The sequence below is a fragment of the Dromiciops gliroides genome, chromosome 1 (genome assembly GCF_019393635.1).
Source record: "Dromiciops gliroides isolate mDroGli1 chromosome 1, mDroGli1.pri, whole genome shotgun sequence".
Lineage (NCBI taxonomy): Eukaryota > Metazoa > Chordata > Mammalia > Microbiotheria > Microbiotheriidae > Dromiciops > Dromiciops gliroides.
This window is the reverse complement of record NC_057861.1, coordinates 28,502,779-28,521,521: the sequence shown is the minus strand read 5'-3', so window position 1 is coordinate 28,521,521 and position 18,743 is coordinate 28,502,779. Positions and strand designations below refer to the sequence as shown.

At 47.2% G+C, this 18,743-nt stretch overlaps 2 protein-coding genes across 4 annotated transcripts in view; one reads left to right on the top strand and one right to left on the bottom strand.

Moving 5' to 3' along the window:
• SH2B3 (SH2B adaptor protein 3) overlaps nucleotides 1-8,765 on the top strand; it is a 103,149-nt gene extending 94,384 nt beyond the window's left edge. Inside the window, exons 3-8 of one of the 3 annotated variants that reach the window (XM_043979160.1) lie at nucleotides 3,344-3,445; nucleotides 3,561-3,652; nucleotides 4,011-4,108; nucleotides 4,485-4,699; nucleotides 4,790-4,961; nucleotides 5,114-8,765. In XM_043979160.1, the coding sequence (XP_043835095.1) occupies nucleotides 3,344-3,445; nucleotides 3,561-3,652; nucleotides 4,011-4,108; nucleotides 4,485-4,699; nucleotides 4,790-4,961; nucleotides 5,114-5,418 (984 nt within the window). In that variant the 3' untranslated portion in view covers nucleotides 5,419-8,765. The remainder of the gene's footprint in view (nucleotides 1-3,343; nucleotides 3,446-3,560; nucleotides 3,653-4,010; nucleotides 4,109-4,484; nucleotides 4,700-4,789; nucleotides 4,962-5,113) is intronic. The other 2 variants (XM_043979161.1, XM_043979159.1) reach the window with 2 other exon arrangements.
• Nucleotides 8,766-9,312: 547 nt separating this feature from the next.
• The window catches only part of ATXN2 (ataxin 2), a 114,942-nt gene continuing 105,511 nt past the window's right edge, over nucleotides 9,313-18,743 (bottom strand). Inside the window, 4 exon segments of the mRNA XM_043979162.1 lie at nucleotides 9,313-9,889; nucleotides 10,660-10,828; nucleotides 12,993-13,223; nucleotides 14,449-14,585. Coding sequence (XP_043835097.1) covers nucleotides 9,861-9,889; nucleotides 10,660-10,828; nucleotides 12,993-13,223; nucleotides 14,449-14,585 — 566 coding nt within the window. The 3' untranslated portion in view covers nucleotides 9,313-9,860.

Below are 18,743 nucleotides of genomic sequence, written 5' to 3'. Positions count from 1 at the left end.
TATCACCCAGGAGAGATCTTATAATTGGAGAAGGAAATATAGATGATAAAGAGAAGAGGGAAGGAGGGAGAAGAGATTGGGGTGGGGGTGGGGAGCTGTTCTTCATTCATCTGTTACCTCCCACCCCTGTTTGCCCAAGGTGTCCATCCCATAGAAAATCAGCCAGTTTAATGGGGCTTGTGACATCAAGGGTAGCCTTCATTTTACAGATGAGGCCCAGGGAAGTTAGGATTTACCCCAGGTCATACAACTAGCCAGTTAGCAGCAGCCACCCTGCTGTTTAAACCTGGGTTCTCAAGACAGCCCAGAAGCTCTTTCCCTGATGGTAAATCAGGATGTCAACCAAGCTGGTCCCACCCTTAGCTGCACCTTTCTGCCCAGCTCATTCCTTCCTCCCTTCTTTTTGTGTGTGAGACAATTGGGGTTAAGTGACTTGCCCAGGGTCACACAGCTAGTACATGTCAAGTTTCTGAAACTGGATTTGAACTCAGGTCCTTCTGACTCCAGGGCCAGTACTCTATCCACTGAGCCACCTAGCTGCCCCATTCCTCCCCTCTCTTAAACCCTGACCCATCCTGGGAAACCGTCCTAAGTAGGGCTCCCCCACGGTTCAAGATTATCACAAAGGCCTCCTTAACACTACTGTCAAAGGGTTTTCCATTTCATTCCCATAGTTGGCCAGCTCTAGCATCAATATAAACTCTAATCTTCCATATCCCACCCCTCTGTCTTCCCAGCCTCACCAGACACCCCCTATCATCCTTTAGGGCAGCTGAGTGGCACAGTGGATAGAGTACTGGACTCGAAGTCAGGAAGACCCGAGTTTAAATCTGGCCTCAGCCACTTACTAGCTTTGTGACCCTCGGCAAGTCGCTTGACCCTGTGTACCTCATCTGTAAGATGAGCTGGAGAAGGAAATGATAAACCTCTTCAATGCCTTCGATGAGAAAACCCTAAATGGGGTCATAGAGTCGGACATGACCAAAACGATTGAACAACAAAATTATTCTTTATGATACAGTTCAGGCACTTCTGCATGAAGCCTTTTCCGGTCTCTTCCATACTATCTTGTATTTGACTGCTTTGCATACATATATTTGCATTTGTTCACTTTATATTTATGCTCACTCTCTTTTATTTTTTTGCGGGGCAATGAGGGTTAAGTGACTTGCCCAGGGTCACACAGCTAGTAAGTGTCAAGTGTCTGAGGTAAGATTTGAACTCAGGTCTTTCTGAATCCAGGGCCCATGCTCCATCCACTGCGCCACCCAGCTGTAACACAGAACTTGTCCCTTCAATCCTTCTCTCACTGAGCTGACCCAGTGAATGAGTGACAGAAAAGTCAGGGAAGTCACTGAAAAAGGATGGGACTGTTGTGAAGTGCTTTGTCAGTGGTAGAGTGTGCGTGACACACTGATGCCCATGACCGGTTGTGGCTTTTCAGGAACAGGTTGGGCTGGAGGGAGGATTCTGCAGTGTCCTCCAAGAGGCTGCCCGGAGAGGACCACCGTGGCTCCAGGGAAGTCACACCCCAGTGGAATACATGCCACCACACACCACATTCCATGTCCCCAAACACCCACACAGCTCCCTAAGCCTAGCCGGCTTCCTGTCATCCCCCACCCCCTCCCTTCTTCCAAATCTGCTCATGTCTCTTCAGGGGGTTAGCAAAGTGCTTACAGAAACTTAGCAACCAGAACTCGAGGCCTCTTGCTCCCCCACCTCCAGATTTTTTAATCCCATTCTCTCTAATCCTTCCAAGCTCTCAGCCCCTCTTTAATCAAGAGATCTGCTTCAACCCTGGGGGTGGGGGAAGGGGTGGTTGGAATTGTGGTTTAAAAGAGGCAAAAGTCACATTAGGTACTTGAACAATGTTTATTGGACTGGTCAGACCCATCAAATGTTAGTCTTTGTGCTGGGTAAGAACCAGAGTTTTGCCACTTACTATTGTGGGACCCTGCCGTACCCTCACTGAGCATCTCCTCTGCCACATGCATGGGGCAAGTGGGTAAATTAATGTAGGGTTCGAAAGGACCTTGTTCACCAACAGTAGAGCTACCCAGCAGCCAACACTGTGCTGACTCCACTGTTCTTTCCATTAACGTGGCTACTTCATGGGCTACTCCTTGGTGAGGCAGCCTGAATGCTGTCTGGTGGGGGGGGAGGGGGGGAGTAGGGAGAGAGGGAAGGGAAGAGGTGTGGAATGAGCCTGATGCATTTGGGGAACCATCAGCCTCTCCCCTCACCCCCTCGCCTTTAGCCCTGGGCTTCCATGAGGACCACGTAAACTCAACAGGAGGGAAATCTGGTTTCATTCTGAGTGGCTCCCATCCTCTTTTCTAATCCAGGGATGAGTCACCGGCTTCAGCTCAGGAAGGAGCCACTCTATTCAGTAGGGACAAGACTAGTCCCTGGCTGGAGCATAGGGGGTAGGACGAGGGAGGGCTGGTGACTCGTTTTGGCCTTGCTTGGGGCCACCTTGTGGGGATGTGGATGAAAAGAGGCGGCTCTGAAAAGTCTTGGACCCTCAGTCACTCAGGCAGATCTGCAGGGGCTGAAGAGAGGCAGAGTTTTACTGAAGCCCCCTCCTCACTATGGTCCCCCCCACCATCTGTTTCACAGATGGATTCCCGAACTGGGGGTGCTTCCCTACCCCAGCGTGTGAGAGAGTAGGGATAGTGTACGAAAAGGGAAGGCCCAAGGAGGAAGAGAAGACCTGGGTCCCTGGCAGCACTGCTCAGAGTGAGATTGTGGGCAGCTTCAGCCAGGCCTCCGGGAGGCCCCACCTCCAAACCCACCAAAGTCAAGATGTTCATGGACTAGACCCGAGGCTGTTCTTTCCTTGGTTGGCCTGTATTGAATAGATCTCCAACTGGACACTGGAGAAGCTGAGTGCAGTCCAGTTCAGGGATGCATGCAGGGTTAGCTGGGACGGGCATTCTGAGCACCATAGGCTGGGGCCCTACTTCTTCTGGGGGTCCTAGGCCCAGCGTCTAAACTGCCCCCTTTACACCAGCCAGGCTGGACTGTGGATGGAGGTGCTGTCCCTAGGGTGCTGGGAGATAGGGAAGAGAAGGCGGTAACTGGGCTCGTCAGTCCATCTGGTCAGCAGGCCCCATGGCCAGCCTGTCTGTGTCCCTGCTGCTAAGGAGCAATCGCTCGCACATGTTGGGCCTGGGATGTCATTCCAGGGCCATCTCCAGAGAAGAAATCCAAGGAGGGAGGGAGTTGGCTGGTGGATGCCGGGCAGAGCCCAGAAGCCAGCTCACAGATTTGTGGCACAAGGAATGGCTCCCTTTGGGGATGCCTGGCACTTAGAAGGTCACCTGTCTTTGCTCTGCAGGGTTCCAAGCCCAAGCTCCAGGCCGCTTGTTCTTCCATTCACGAGGTCCGGAGATGCACCCGATTAGAAATGCCAGACAACCTCAACACCTTTGTCCTTAAGGTAAATGGTCTGCTAGGGGCCTCCCCTCCACCCCCCACCCCCTTCCACCGGCCAGCCCCCCCTTCTTCCTAGAGCTGCTGCCCGAGAAGTGACAAGGCTCTTCCTCTGCATCCAGGTGAATAATTTAACCGACATCATCTTTGAGGCAGGAGATGAGCAGCAGCTGAATTCCTGGACCACAGAGATCAGAGAATGCATGAGCCGAGGGTAAGGCTTTGTGGGAGCAGTGCCCAATACCCCCTCTTCCTCTGGTGTCAAAGGAAGCCCCCCAGTGCATGGCTTGTGTCTTTTGAATCATTCTCTCCTTTAATCCAGGGTGGCGACTGTCACATCTCCATGGTTGTGTCCAAGAGGGGGTGAAGGAAGCGTTGGATAACGCTGGTTCTGAACCCCCAGATGTGGTGCCAGGCATGGTGAGATGCCTGTGAGCTGCATCCCCTGCCCCAGGCCTCCTGGGCCTCCACTTAAAGAAGCTACCCCAGAGCTGGTGCCTGCAGCAATGTCCCTGTCCTTCCACTGAGGCGAGGGCTGGCACAGGGACTAACTCTCCTCTGCTTCTTTCCAGTAGGTCAGAAGGAGCTGACCTAGAATCACAGACCCCCTCATTGCTGGACCCTGGGCTATCCAACTCCCCCAGTGGGAGCACCGACTCCCTAAACCAAGGTAAAGGTCCCAGAGGTGGGGCAGCTGGGTGGCGCAGTGGATAGAGCACCAGCCCTGGAGTCAGGAGGACCTGAGTTCAAATCCGGCCTCAGACACTTAAGACTTACTAGCTGTGTGACCCTGGGCAAATCAACCCCAATTGCCTCTCTCTCACACACTCACACACACACACACACACACACACAAAAGGCTAAGACCCCCAGAACCCCCTCCTCTCCACCCTGTCCTCTGGCTCTATGCCACTGAGACCTGGCCTTTCTAGGACGCGCAGGAGCCAGGCCCACCAGGGCAGCTTCAGCCTTGGGTCCTGGTGTGTGTTTCTGTGCATTCACAGGGAGGGCTTCACACGCCTGTTTCACTTTCTCTGCCCCACTAGGTGCCTCACCTGGCGGACTGCTCGATCAGGCCTGTCAGAAAACGGACCACTTCCTCTCCTGTTATCCCTGGTTTCACGGCCCCATCTCCCGAGTCAAGGCGGCTCAGCTAGTGCAGTTACAAGGGCCTGCAGGTCACGGAGTGTTCCTGGTTCGGCAGAGTGAGACACGAAGGGGAGAATACGTCCTCACTTTCAACTTCCAGGGCAGAGCCAAGGTAGGGGCTGAGAGAGCTCTGGGCCCTGGTGGGAGGAGGCACGGGGGACCCAATGCCTTTCTGTGCTCAGCCCTTGTCCTCTCCTGGCAGCACCTGCGCCTGTCACTGACTGAACGAGGGCACTGCCGGGTGCAACACCTACACTTCCCTTCCATTGTGGACATGCTGCATCACTTCCAGCGCTCCCCCATCCCCCTGGAGTGTGGGGCCGCCTGTGACGTCAAGCTCTCCAGTTACGTGGTGGTGGTCTCCCACACGCCAGGTGAGGCTGGGCAAGGCTGGGGGATGGGGAGGAGGGCAGCCCCTAAAGATCCCTTGCACGAATCCTGTGGAAGACATATTTTTACAGCTAGGTGGCCACTTCATCCGTCACATGCAAATCTCTGGCTCTTGTCTCTCCTGTTGGTCTCCCAGGTTCAAGCAACACAGTTCTGCTCCCTTTCTCGGTCCACCGCTGGAGTTCTGAATTGGGCCTTCCTCACCTCAGTTCCTCTGGCTGCCCTCACACACTTATCCCCGAGGACCTCCCGCCATCCAGGGCCTCTCCCTCTGAGCAGATCTTCCACCTGTTGCCTCCACCTGAAGAATTGGCCAACAGCCTACGGCATATGGAGCAGTCAGCGGAGCCTCCAAGCCAACCCCGGGACTCAGATTACGAGATAGATTCGCCTAACAGGAGTCACATCCGGGCCATAGACAATCAATACACGCCTCTCTGAAGGACGGTTGGTGGCAACCTTGTCCTCCGCTTGGCAGCAGCCCCCCTCCCCCCCGCCTCACAGAAGCATCATGCACTTTTACCTGTAGAGCTGGGGACTTCTGAATGTACCTCTTTATCTTTCTTCTTGCTAGACAGAGGGATGTTGTTGATTGTTCATCCCAGTTTGGATGCACCCCTATTAGGCCTGTTCAAGGGCCTCTTGTTTAATCCTCTTACAACTTCCTAATCACTGTTTACACAACTAGTTGTTGTTGATGACATCTGGAGTCTGGGAGGGGTGGCCCTGCACACTGCCCCCTGTGCCCCCTGTGCCCCCTTCCCCCCAAGGAGGTTGTGGCAGAACAACCAGACAGATCTCTGATAAGTGGGCCAAGGAAACCCTAAACACTAATGCCCTAGAATACAAACAGAGACCCGTGTCATCACCAGCTAAGGAAAAGGAAAAGGCGGGACAGCTGTGTCTCCTGCTACAGCTTGACACTGCTTTGGCTAACACTTCTTCCACTTGCACTCTCAGAATGAAGGGCAAGTTTGAGGCGTATATGGAAAGTTAACATGAAAACAGGGGGGAAATTTTTTTTTTTTTACCTGATTAGTTCTTAAAGGAGGTTTCTAACCTAAACGGTTGCTTGCTTCTCTTATTGCACTGTTTAGACTAATAAAAAATGCTATTTTTGTAGTTAAAAGAGATATGCAAATGTTACTTCACTAGCTCATGGTTCCAAGCCCAAATGGGTCTGTTTTGTTTCCCTGACGAATTCTCAGGAAAAACCACTTTTCCATTCTAAAAAATGACAATGGGCTTGCACCAGAAACAAACTGCAAAAAGTGAAGCATGTTGCATCTTGAGGGAAATGAAAGTTCTGACTGCCTTGGGAGGACAGTGATGAAGAATTCTATCCTGGTGCCTTATTTATAAAGAACTGGCTTCAGAAGTTCACTTCTTGGGGGGCATTAGTGGAGAGAAGGGGAATCGCAATTCCCAGGCCCTTCACAATGAAATTCTTCACTAAAGGTAGGGGGGGGGTACCCACAACACTCTAAGCTCTGGTTGTTTTTCCAATGATCCCATGAATGATTTATTTTTATTGTGGGAACCTAAAATGCAAGCTAAGATTTCAGGGCCGTGGCCAGTAAGACTGTGTAGCGTATTCAGTGCATAATAAACTTTTTGCAAGCCAGCCAGTCACTGCTTAATTAATCTCTGTGTTTTCGGTGAAATAGGCATGTGTGTTAGACACACATAAGACAAAAACAGACACCCACACACTTGTCCCAGTCTCACTGAGATCTCAAAAGTTCCTATTCTCTCTACCTATCCTTTCCTTTGGACCTGCTAGATAATTCTCAGGGGTCAAGCTCACAAAGACACAAAGATGACAGCAACAGAATGGAGACAGCAGCTCTCACGATCCAGCATTTAGACGAGCCGGACACCTGCTCACGCTACTGCTAGGATTTTCCCCTCAGAAGCTAAAACCAACCATGCCTACACATTCAACACATGCAGTTCTATACATCTCCACATACTGGAGCTGCTTTTAGTATAAATTCTGCCTCTTCTTTTATGGAATTCCTAATCCCTGCAGCTTTCTTCTTCCTCCGGGTTGTGGGATAGTAATTCGGATAGTCCATCCGTCAGCCTCGATCACGGAGAATCCCAATTTTAGCTCCAGGGGTGTTGTGAGCAAAGTGCTACAGAAATGAAAGCTGTTATGACCACTCTCACGCGAGTGAGGGCTGAAGTAGCCGCTGGCTGCCCAACAGCAACAAGGGCTCCCTCTTCCTTCCTCTCTCTGGTCCCAGTGACTGCCTGTCAATTTCACATTGTAAGCTAGAGAGACTCTGGCTTCTGTTTCCAAGCTATCCGTCCCGTCACCAGCTCAGGACTAAGTGTCAATAAGAGGCATTTAAGAGTGAATAAAGGAAGCACTGAGTTCATGTCCTGCTGCTGTGTGATCTTGGGCAAGTCACTTCCCTCTCTAAAGGCAGAGTAGGTGCTGGCTCGCATCAGTTCAACCATGAAAGGCTTTCCCTGGCTTCTCCAGTACGGGCAGGGACCGAGTGGCCACGGCCATGCCAGTGCAGGCCGCCAGCAGCCAGGCCCTCGTACTTCTCATCGGCTATTCGGCCCCCTTAATGCCAGACATGTGCAGTGAGAGCACGAATCCCTCGCAGGAAGGTAGGCCCTCTCCCCAACAACATGCTCACATGTTGCAATCCAAAGTGTCCCGAAGGCTCCCTGACCTCACAAAAAGGGAGCTTTGGTGACCCTGCCCTGCCGTCCTTGTCTTTCTCGGCAGGCAGAGGCCTCGGTGACTTTCACAGCATTCCCCCTCCCTGGGCAGCTTCCCGAGGACAAGCACGAGCACCCAACAGGGAAGCTTCTCTCTAGCTTCTGCCACACATGCCATCGCACCAGGTCTCCTTCCTCAACCCACCTTTATTCTGAGATGAACCACACAGTCGAGCCATCAACTCTTCTCAAGATCCCTGCTAAGGATGAGTTTCATATTTCTGAGAAGTGTCAGCATCCAAGCTAGCTCTCTCTACATTCTGTCCTAACTGTAGCGAAGAGAATTATTACAGTGCATTATTACAGACGTTTTGTCTCCCAGCACCATCGTTCCCTACCCGGTCTTTTTGTACCTCTTCTAAGACTGGATATAAAGGAAAGAAAAACCATCGGCACCAAAGAATTAAGGCCACTAACCTGCCCTGACTTCCAGACCAGCAATCCAAACAGTCTTATCTGGTATAAATCCTCTGCCTCTGTTAATTTCTGGACCCTGTTGGTGGAGAGGAACGACAACCACTTTTAATCTTGTGGACCAGAGAACACTATTTTTTACATAACATTTACTTAGCTTGCAAAATGATCACGGATGGTTCCGTCCTAAGCCACTGCCTCCACACTTTCTGTCCACGGCCTGTATTCTTTACAGATGCCGGCTGGCTCGCCTGCCCCTCCCCAAGCAATGGGGGCTCAACAGTATACTCCATTATCCTTAGTCTTTCACCCAACATGCATTTTCAATCCAGCATTTGTTGGGCTAAAATGAGTAGTGCATTCTTTGAGGTATAAAAATGCACTTTACAGAGACAGAAAGTAGATTCATCTGGTGTCTTTAAAAGCTTCTAGCCTCTCTGCCATGCATTTCACTGTTCCTGTGGGAGAGGTTAGCCCACATGGCATCTATAACGACTGGACAGGCCCCAGGGCAAAGTATGGACGAACTGTAGTCAATCAAATAACTTATTCTGGAACGATGCGGATTTTGCTGTAATGTACAAACTGCTCAATGAATTAAATAACGTTTTCAGAAGCTCTCTGTGTTGTCACTGAGTAACCTAAATGCTTTTCTTCCCGATCTGGGGCTTTTCTGTATGAAATCCACACACTGCCAACATAACTGCTTGCTCGCTTGCTTCAGCCTCTGCCCCATGAGCTGGCAGAGTCAATGTGAGCTTAATAGCCTCCATCCACAGCCTACTGAGGGCATGCGGGCAGCCTCGTGCGCCCCCTGCTGGCAGAGGAGCTCTGGCACTACTGAGGGCTGCCGGCCTCAGCTCATGAATCCCTTTCCTCCTGAGGGTACAGGCTGGGTTCCACCTGCTAGGGGACAGCCTTCTTGAGGCAGACACACCACATTCCTCTAAACCAGAAAAACCGTCCTGACTTTGCATTTCTCTCAAACAAGGCTATGTCCTAAGCTCAATACTAAAAGGGAAGCCAACGAATTTAGCAATTCTTTTCTTGGATGTTAAAAAAATAGCAGATTAAAGGTCACCTGCTAGTCATCCCTCCTAGTTTATATTAAGCTAAGATGATAATCAACTACAATAAAAGTAGCTTATACAAACACACATTAACTTGTATCAGTTTTTAAAACTTTTTTATTTTTAAATTTTTTTTTAGTTTTTATTTTATATTATCTACAAAGTAAAAGTGTTTTCCCTTAACTTAAAAGTTGCACCACTGCCTGTTGACAGTGATCACCTCATCAAACTTGATTTATAAATAATAATCCATCAGTTTGACGATAAGAATTTACTGAACCTTTTTCAAGTTTAGTAAAAGGGGCTTTCCAAGTCTTGATTTTTAGCGGTAATAGCAGCAAGAATCACTCGTTACTTCTTTTGCTAGCTGATGAGTTCGTGACTTTGAAGGGTCATTAGAAAATAAATAACTTCCAGTTTTCAGCAAGCAGAGTTGGGGCACTTGCATGGAATTACGGGATCCCCGCAAGGGCCTACATGCCTCTACTCAGTCCAAATGTCTTCCACTGCCAGGTGAACTGTTAGCATTCCTATTGGGTGTTAGGAGAAATCAATTAAAAAAAAATGAAATAAGTGAAATTCTAGTTTTCTGCGCTTCCAGTTGGCAGAAGCAGTAGAAGGGAGGAGGGGATTTGGCCTTTTGCTTCCTCCAGGGCAGCCTTACAGCTGCTGTTGGTGGTGGGCTTGTACTGTAAAAAAGAAGAGCGAATATTTAAACAGAAAACTGGCAGGACCACACAATTTCTCTACTGTTTTGGCAATACATACAGCCTCATGCTATCCTTAGAATATCAGCTTAAACCAAAAAAACCAAAAGAAATCAGGTTTACTTGTCCCCTCCCACCTGCACCGAGGGGCACGTTGGTCAAACTGGCAGATACATCTACCATTTCACATAACGCTCCAAGGACGATTTCATGTTGCTCATGGGAAAAGAGGGGGAGGGGGAAGCCACGTTTACCCCAAATTAGCCAAGCACTAGTATCTGCTTTTGGATTAAAAAGGTTAGCCTGCGTCCTACTGCCATAGCAGCCCTCGAACAGCAGAGTCCAGCCGAAGGGATGGTTCTGCCCCCTCAGGGATAGGCTACAGCCTCTGCGCTCGGAATCAAAGGACAACACACACAGAACTTTCCACCAGTGCCTCCACTCCAACTATGCTCCAGCCATCCTCCCCCCAGGCCAAGTTGTTGGAGTTCAGGAAGAAAACTACTGCTCTGCTCCCTGCCATAGCTAGGAAGGCCAACCGAGTCCAATGCGTCCGTCAGCTACACAGAATGCTGCTGCTTCTAAACCGTCCAGGCCCTGTACGCCCTCCCTACCAAGAACACGCCTCATCTTCTCCCTGACAGCACAGACACGAGTATCTAGGAGGGTCACACACTGACCGATCTGGCCTAGCCTCAACATTTGAGGAAAACGCTTTGCGGTGTACCAGCCCCTACACACACACGCCTCACCTGAAGGGTGCGTCATATAAGGGAAATGCGCTGTTGTCGAGACTGGAATGGGCTGTAGTGCACTTTGAGCGAGGGCGGCCTGGGGACCGCCAGCTGGCTGGGTCGTCATTAGCATCATTGGAGCATGGGCAGTTGGATGAGAAGGAACCATTCCTGACTGTACATGAGCCTGAAACAAAGAGCTCATTTACGCAAACAGGCAACATCTTTGGCTTAAACAACATGTCAACTGTGTTCTCATTTTGCTGAAGATGGAAGGAGTGTTATCTCTGACACTGAGGGGGGACTCCCTTGTTTTGTTACAACTGACTGAGTAGCAAACATGCTCCAACCATAGGTAGAGTTCTACCAGTACAGACTGGCACGCACCCAACAAATCTGGATGAACACTGGGGCCTAACCCTACTGGGCATCTCCTACCCTAATTCTCCACATCTCTGATCACCTGAATACTACACTGATGACGTTTCAAAAGCCTTTCACAATAGGCAGCCACTTAAAGGGTGATTTGAGCTTTCAAAGCTTGCTATGAGGCAAAGGCACAAATTAAATACTGACAGGTATGTGAGGTCTCAGTTACTTTAAAGACAACATTCTTCTGAAGGAGAATATATGACATTAAACTTGACTATTCAGAAAGTTCTTGCTCAGGTTCGTGAATCCCCTAAATACACACACAGTTTATCTTTCTCCGTCCAATCTGTAGACACAATACCCCCTCCTTACTACCCAGATACCTCCACGACAGGGCAGGCAAGGGCAATTAAAGAACACTTTGATGACTGAGTCTGTTTTACTGTTGCTAGCAGTTTTTCCAGGAGATTTAATGATGGGAAGAGGAAGAGATTCTTTGGTCTCACTTGACCATGGACAACTGAAAGATGTGTTCCCATTTTTAAGATGGTAAAATGGTCAAGCCGGATGATTTGTCCCCAAGTTGTGTTGTGAGTCAGTGGTGTCAGAAAGAGCACTCCCTTGTCCTGACCCCTAAATTAGGAAAGAATGCTATTCTAGGCCATGCTAAGACTTGAATGAGAACATTTTACTCTTTCACACCAACATTTCAGAAAGGTCTGCACCCTTTCTTGGCCTCCCTTGCAGGTCTTATCTTTTTGCTTTTCCTAGATTACAGCTCAGAAATCAACCCAAAGTGAGGCTTTCTGGACCCCACTTTGGCTTTAACTTTCTATTTCTCGTCAGCTACCAAACTTGCCAAAGCACCTCAACCTTCATAAAACATACCTAAAACCCAAACTGTCCAAGCCACACCCAAGGTTATCTAAGTATTTTCCCAGTTCCATAAAATGCTAATTGACACTGTATACTAGGCTAAAATCTCAGCTAGGCCAGGAGTTCCAAACTTTCCAAGACATGCTAGGCATCATATAGATCTTTGACCCCTAGGAATTTATTTGGTGACTAAATAAATCCACACCTACACTGGAAGGCCATCCTGATAACCCCTCTCCCACCCATGCCATTTTAATGAAAATACACTAGGCACTTAGACCTCTTGTAACACTATTTGACCAAAACTGGAGTTGAGTATCGAGTAGCTGGGACTTGAAGATTCTAATACCCAGAGGGTTTAGTTAAAAACAAAACACCAGGCAGACACCAAGCTCCTAACATGACTGCAAGGCAATTGTACTCTCCTTCACTTTTGCCCTCAGTGGTCAAATCCCCTTCTAACTTCTTCCTTTAGTCTCTTAATGCAGACGGCCGCCACAGAGACCTGGCCATTCCTTGGCACCCTGAGAAGCCTAAGGGAAGAGCTGCCGAGCCCCACGCGCTTCCAGAACAGAGACCCCACTCTCCAACCCCTAGCATGTTGCACCAACACTGGGGGTCCAGCCTTTTTAGGAAGCAGAACACTGAGTTGTGAAGAAACTTGAATCAGGTAGGGAGGCCTTTGGGAAAAACTCATCTTGAGGACACACTCAAATTTTCCAGCCGCCAGACCCAGGGTAAGTCATTTCAAGAGTGCCCAGGATAGGTGATGCCCCCAGACCTTTCATACTCAGCAAGGAAGCCATGTAAACAAAGCAAAGCAGATACAGAGAGAAGGAAGAGACATGTTGCCCTCCAAAGATAGTCTTCAAGTTTCAATTGTGGGACATTAGTGAACTCGCTACTAAACAACTTCTCCCATTATAAAACCACACAAACATTCATTGATGGCTAGATCACATGTATTTGAAGGATAAAGGGAGACAAGTAAAGAGCTTCACACATGGGCTTTTCTAGCTTGGAGAATGTCTGGTTGCTTGCTGATAATCTGAGAATCTTGACATTCTACTTGGTCTTCAGAAAGTTGGTTAAAGTTGGTTTACCTGAGGTACGTGGGCCATGTGGGGCGGGGTGGTATATGCAGGCTGAACATGAGAGGGGTGAATCGTAAAGACTGTTTGTTGTGCTGCTGGGAAACTATTTTGTGGAGACTGTGTGTTTGAGCCCGGCGTCATGGAAGGCGGGGTTGGAGCCAGGCCAGCGTGGTAAATGGCCGGCGGCTGCTGCTGGGGATTTGCCAGATGCAGGGCCTGCGCAGCCTGGTGCTGATGGTGCTACAAAACAACAAAAAGGAAGAATCAGTGACCAGCACGGTCTCCCCATTCGTGCAGAGCCTGAGGTCAGCCATAATAACAGCAGTGGAGGAGGAAGCGCGCGCACGCAGACAGACAGACAGACAGACAGACACACACACACACACACACACACACACACAGAATGGAGGCCGAGGCTGAGAAAGGGACTGGCCAGATCAATTTTTCAGAAGGGCTGTCCCTTTTCTCTTCTGCGCTGGAGGATGTCAGAGTGTGGGGGTGCTTCTGGGTATGCAGGGGAAGGATCTCAAAGAAAGAGCTGCATAGATCACATAACGGCCCTAAAAAAAGGACCCGACTTCCTTAGATGCAAAGCTTGGTGGAGTAGAACAATATAAGCCAAAGGCCCGAACCCAACACCCAAGAAAGACAAGAGGCCTTTTCTCCTCCCTGCTCTTTCTTGGAGTTTCCTGTGCATTTTCAACACTCAAGTTGAGCTCAGCTCTTACTTATTTAGAGATCCCCACCCACAACCCCTATCGTGCTCTAATCCACAACCAACCTTGTGAAAGCCTCATCCATGAAGATCTGTCTGTGAATAATTTCTCCTCTGAAGACTTAAAGTCTTCATTGTAATCTTTACTAAGAAACTAGTCTTCCAAGAGAGCTTCCCAAAACTGAAGTTTTTGAGAACAGAACAATGTCTACTGAAGACTACTGAAATACAGAATGAAGAAGCAGGCTTTTCTAGGGTAGAGAGCTCTGTCTTAAACATCATTATTAATGATCTCAGTAGAGATTATTCACATCAGAAGATGAAAAAAATTTCATTTTTGAGTCATAAATTCAATTTTTTTTTTAAGTGAGGCAATTGGGGTTAAGTGACTTGCCCAGGGTCACACAGCTAGTAAGTGTTAAGTGTCTGAGGCCGGATTTGAACTCAGGTCCTCCTGACTCCAGGGCCGATGCTCTATCCATTGCCCCACCTAGCTGCCCCATAAATTCAATTTAAAGACTAAATTTCTATTTTAGGGGAAATCATTTTATAAGTAGCCATATAAAAACTCACATTACATAAATTAAACCATCAAAAAACTCTAAGGAAATCAAAAATCTTTAGGAAGACAGTCCCTGTTTTAAACAGTAATAATATCTTTTACACCGTTTTCAATATTGGCTTATATAACAATGGAGAGCTACCATGCCCTCCACATGAGGCTGCCAACTCTCACCCAGTCCCCCTTACCTGCACAGGGCTGGGAGCGGTGTGGCTTCCCGAATGTTGGTTTTGTTGTTGTCCAGTGGGGGTTGCAGAAGGCTGAGGATGTGGGTGCAGGGTAGCATTAGGATGGGCATACTGCTGAGCAAGGGAACCAGTAGAAACTAAAGCAAAAGAAAGAAGGGAGACTATAGCCACTGCTTTACACAGTGACGTTAGCTGCTACTCTAGAACTCTCATTAATAACTACGTATCTGCTGGTCTAAATAGGTCTAGCTTCTGGCATTACTAATCTCCATTTTCTTAAGAAGATCTCACTTACACAACGGCTGTCTATTAAGCTATATGCCCCCTTCAAGTGCAAACTATTAAACAAGCATTACTAACATGTCTCACTCATATAGATTTTGAGGGTCAGTCTACAACATTCTGAAATCTCATTCATTTGAATTTGACAAAATACTGGAAAAGCAAACTTAAAGGTGTAGGCAAAACACCCACAGAATGTGTGTATTTATATAATACAACAAAGTCCAATTCCAGTATCATCATAAATGCAGTAAGGCCTTCATTTGGCTAACCTCACCATGCTACTGTTCTGGTGCTGGCTTCCCAGTAGTCTATGTGCACGATAGCCTTTATTGAGGGGGTACATACCAAATGCCCACACAGGTATAGCCTGAACAATTATGGCAAAGTGTATAAAACCCAAGCACAATATTCTAAATTAACAATGAGGATCTAACTTTAGATTTCCCCCTATGGTCAAATGAAGAAACTCTTTCTGCTGATTTAAAACAAACAAACAAACAAAAAAAACCCCAAACAACAAAAAACCCCAACAACAAAAACCCCCAAACACTTTTGCCCCTCTATAAAGCTTCCCAGATGCTGTCCCAGGAGCCAACATCATTTTGTAATATGGAGATAATAGAACATTTTGAACTGTAAAGAAAAATCAAATCCACCATTCAAAACCATTCCTCAAGGTGAGGGCTTAGCTGCTAGTCACCAAGGAAATTAGAAGAGCTAATTTAAATTTGAAACTTAATTTGCTAGAGATAGGAACAAAACCAAATCTTGGTGAGTGCCAGGGTTGAGTTGTGTTTCTATCCCCCAAGGCTTCCAAAGGCAGCATATCTGAAACCACTGTGTATCAGACTGAGACTATAGAAGGATAGAGAACAAAATGCTCACCTCATGTGAGCATCTGCATTAACCCCAAAATCCCAGAATCCCTCAGAAGCTGAGTTTGTTTTTCCAATGACCCTAAAACAGTTCCTCTGGTCTCTGAACACATGGCACTGGGCTACAGACACTTGTGTGACCCATTGCAAGCAGAAAATAACCCTTCACTAGTAATCAATCCACTGTTCCCAAGTTTAACGTGACCAGGTGACTGTGGAGTTAATGATGAGCATCATGCAGAGGTTAGGTCCATGAAACAAGAGTTAAGCACTGTCATGATACAGGATATGGGGCTTTGGGAAACCAAGGGCCATGAAACTTGGTCACGTGTTCCCTCTGGCTTAGAGCACACCAAAGAGCCTCTGCTATGTTATGTCATGATCACCTGTGCATCCATTGCCAGAAACACAGTCTGCATCAGTGGAATTGAATTCCCAGAGACAAGCGTTTTAAATTCATTGAAACAAAAAGAATATGGTTTGTCCATTAGGAAAAACTTTCTGAGTGTGAGATGTAAGATACACTAGAATGTGCTAAGAAGGATAACAGCACGGAGCGAGAGCTGGAAGGGACCTCAAAGGCCATCTGGTCCACCCCCTTCACCTTACAGAAGAGGTCGTGCCTGGCTGAAGGCAGGATCTGAACCCAGTGCTCTTCCCACTGTACACTTCTACATCCCAGGAAATCTGTGTCCTCTCATCGTCTAGACTTGGGGGGGGGGATCAAGTGTCTGAGGACAGATTTGAACTCAGGTCCTCCTGAATCCAGAGCTGATGCTTTATCCTCTGTACCACCTAGCTGCCCCCTAGACTTTTTAAGGAAAGAGATGAGACGGGCATCATTCCCAGAATCCAGGGGTCCAAACACAGACATCGTGAAGGCCCACAGTTCCATGAAAGTATTCTCAGTGTCAACAAACTCACTGGCTTAACTAAAAAGCATCACTCACACCACTCAATCAGCCTACTTTCCTTTTTTCCACAACTGTCTAGCCATTGGGCTATGCAGCAATTTCTACTCATCATTCTTCACAGGTCTAAGGGGGAAGATACTTGACACGAAAGATCTAGATTTTAAAATTTGGCTTACCTGTCCTTATTACAACTTTATACAAATATTATTAGAATGACAGGTTCTGGGTTTGTTTTTGATTGGGGGGGGGGCAGGGCAACAAGGGTTAAGTGACTTGCCCAGGGCCACACAGCTAGACAGGTTCTGCTTTGAATGAACTAAATGTGACTTAAAAAGCTAAGTTTCATAAAGTCAATCTTTAGTCATGGTTTCTCTAACAATTTCAAACCAAAAGCCAATGATGACACTTCCTTCTCTCTCTCTCTCAGCAGGGCAATGAGGGTTATGTGACTTGCCCAGGGTCGCACAGCTAGTAAGTGTCAAGTGTCTGAGGACAGATTTGAACTCCGGTCCTCCTGAATCCAGAGCCGGTGCTTTATCCACTGCGCCACCTAGCGGCCCCCTCCTTGTCTCTTTAAAAGAAACTTCTTAAATGCCTAATTTGTAGGAGGACCAAATTCTTAACAGAGGGAGACTCCACATAGCATTACTCTGTAGGAATACATACACCAACTAAGCCAGTCACCAATCACTCAAAACTCCATTTATGAGGTTTTGTGAGGATCCTGGACAAAAAGACTTTCTAAGTTTTCTGGTTTATTTACTTCACCCAAAAGGCCTGGAATGAAGTTCTCCAAAATGTGTTGTTTGTAATTAGCTTCTAACCAAAAGCACATAACAGTACAAAGACAAAAAAGGCTTTTTACCAGAGACAGAATTAAGACTAGTATTTTAAAATCATGAGGAGGAACCTTTTGCTACTTTTGTTACTTAGGCACTAATAAAAAAAAGTGTCAAGTGCCCTCTAGTAATAACCCCCATTAACAAAAATCCTAGCTTCTATTCTAATCCTTTCTGTTGAAAATGTGTCAAGTTAAGCAAGTTAATGAGTAGATGTAGGTGAAAAAAGTCTAAAATTATTACTCAAAAAATTCAATGGAAAGATCTTTTATCCTGAAGGGTGGGACTATGTTCTTTCAACACCCCAGCCTTCACTCTTACAGGTCTAGAATCAAAACAGAAGGGCAGTCAATATTACGTTCTATGAAAATACTTCTACTAGCGGGACTAATCCCTATTCCAACTTTCAACACGTTACACAAATGTTTCCGGTCCACACAAGCATTTTCAAATGCTGTCATTCTTTACAGTCACCTCAGGGCTTGGGGTTTTTTTGGTAGGTTAAAAAAAATTTTTTTTACTCACAAAGACACAACATCTTTTCCCTACCAGAACTTTAGTAAAACAGAAGATTAAAAGCACCAAGACATAAGGTAAAGAAAAAAAAACACAAGGCCATATTTTAAAATTAATTGCATGGTGCAAATAATACTTAAGTAGTTCTAGTTAAAATTATTTTCTCAAGCCGACCATTTAAACAAAGTGAAAAGCTACTCACATTTTAACTCAAAAGGACCCAGACATCAGGAAGGAAACTTAAAGATTTTTAAAGAGGCATTAATATGGAATGAAAAGGGGTAGCCAGGTGGCGAATTAGATAAAGCACCAGCCTTGGATTCAGGAAGACCTGAATTCAAATCCAGTCTCAGACACTTGACACTAGCTGAGGGGGCAGCTAGGTGGCACAGTGGATAGAGCACTGGCCCTGGAGTCAGGAGGACCTGAGTTCAAATCCAGCCTCAGACACTTGACATTTACTAGCTGGGAAACCCCAACTGCCTCACCAAAAACAAATAAATAAAGCATGTGCCTTGAGCACGCACATATGTGCACGCGCACTCGCACGCTCACACACACAGAGTCTAAATTATGATCAATTAATGAAGAGACAGAAATGGGGGAAGGGAAGGAGAGCAGACAGGGTAGTAAATGATACGAGGAATACATGGAGGGGAAAGAGGCATAAAGAAAGAAGAGAAAATAAGAGAGACAGTGGGAGGAGAAGGATGAGGTAGAGCAGATTCTGAAGTAGCAATTAGTCAGATTTAAATTCCTTTACTTTAGCTAGTCAAAGAAAAATCATAAATGACCTGTGATCCTCTGACTAGCTCTTTGGCAATTAAACATCATTCCTAGCGCAAGTATTCTCAAAAGTTCAGTCA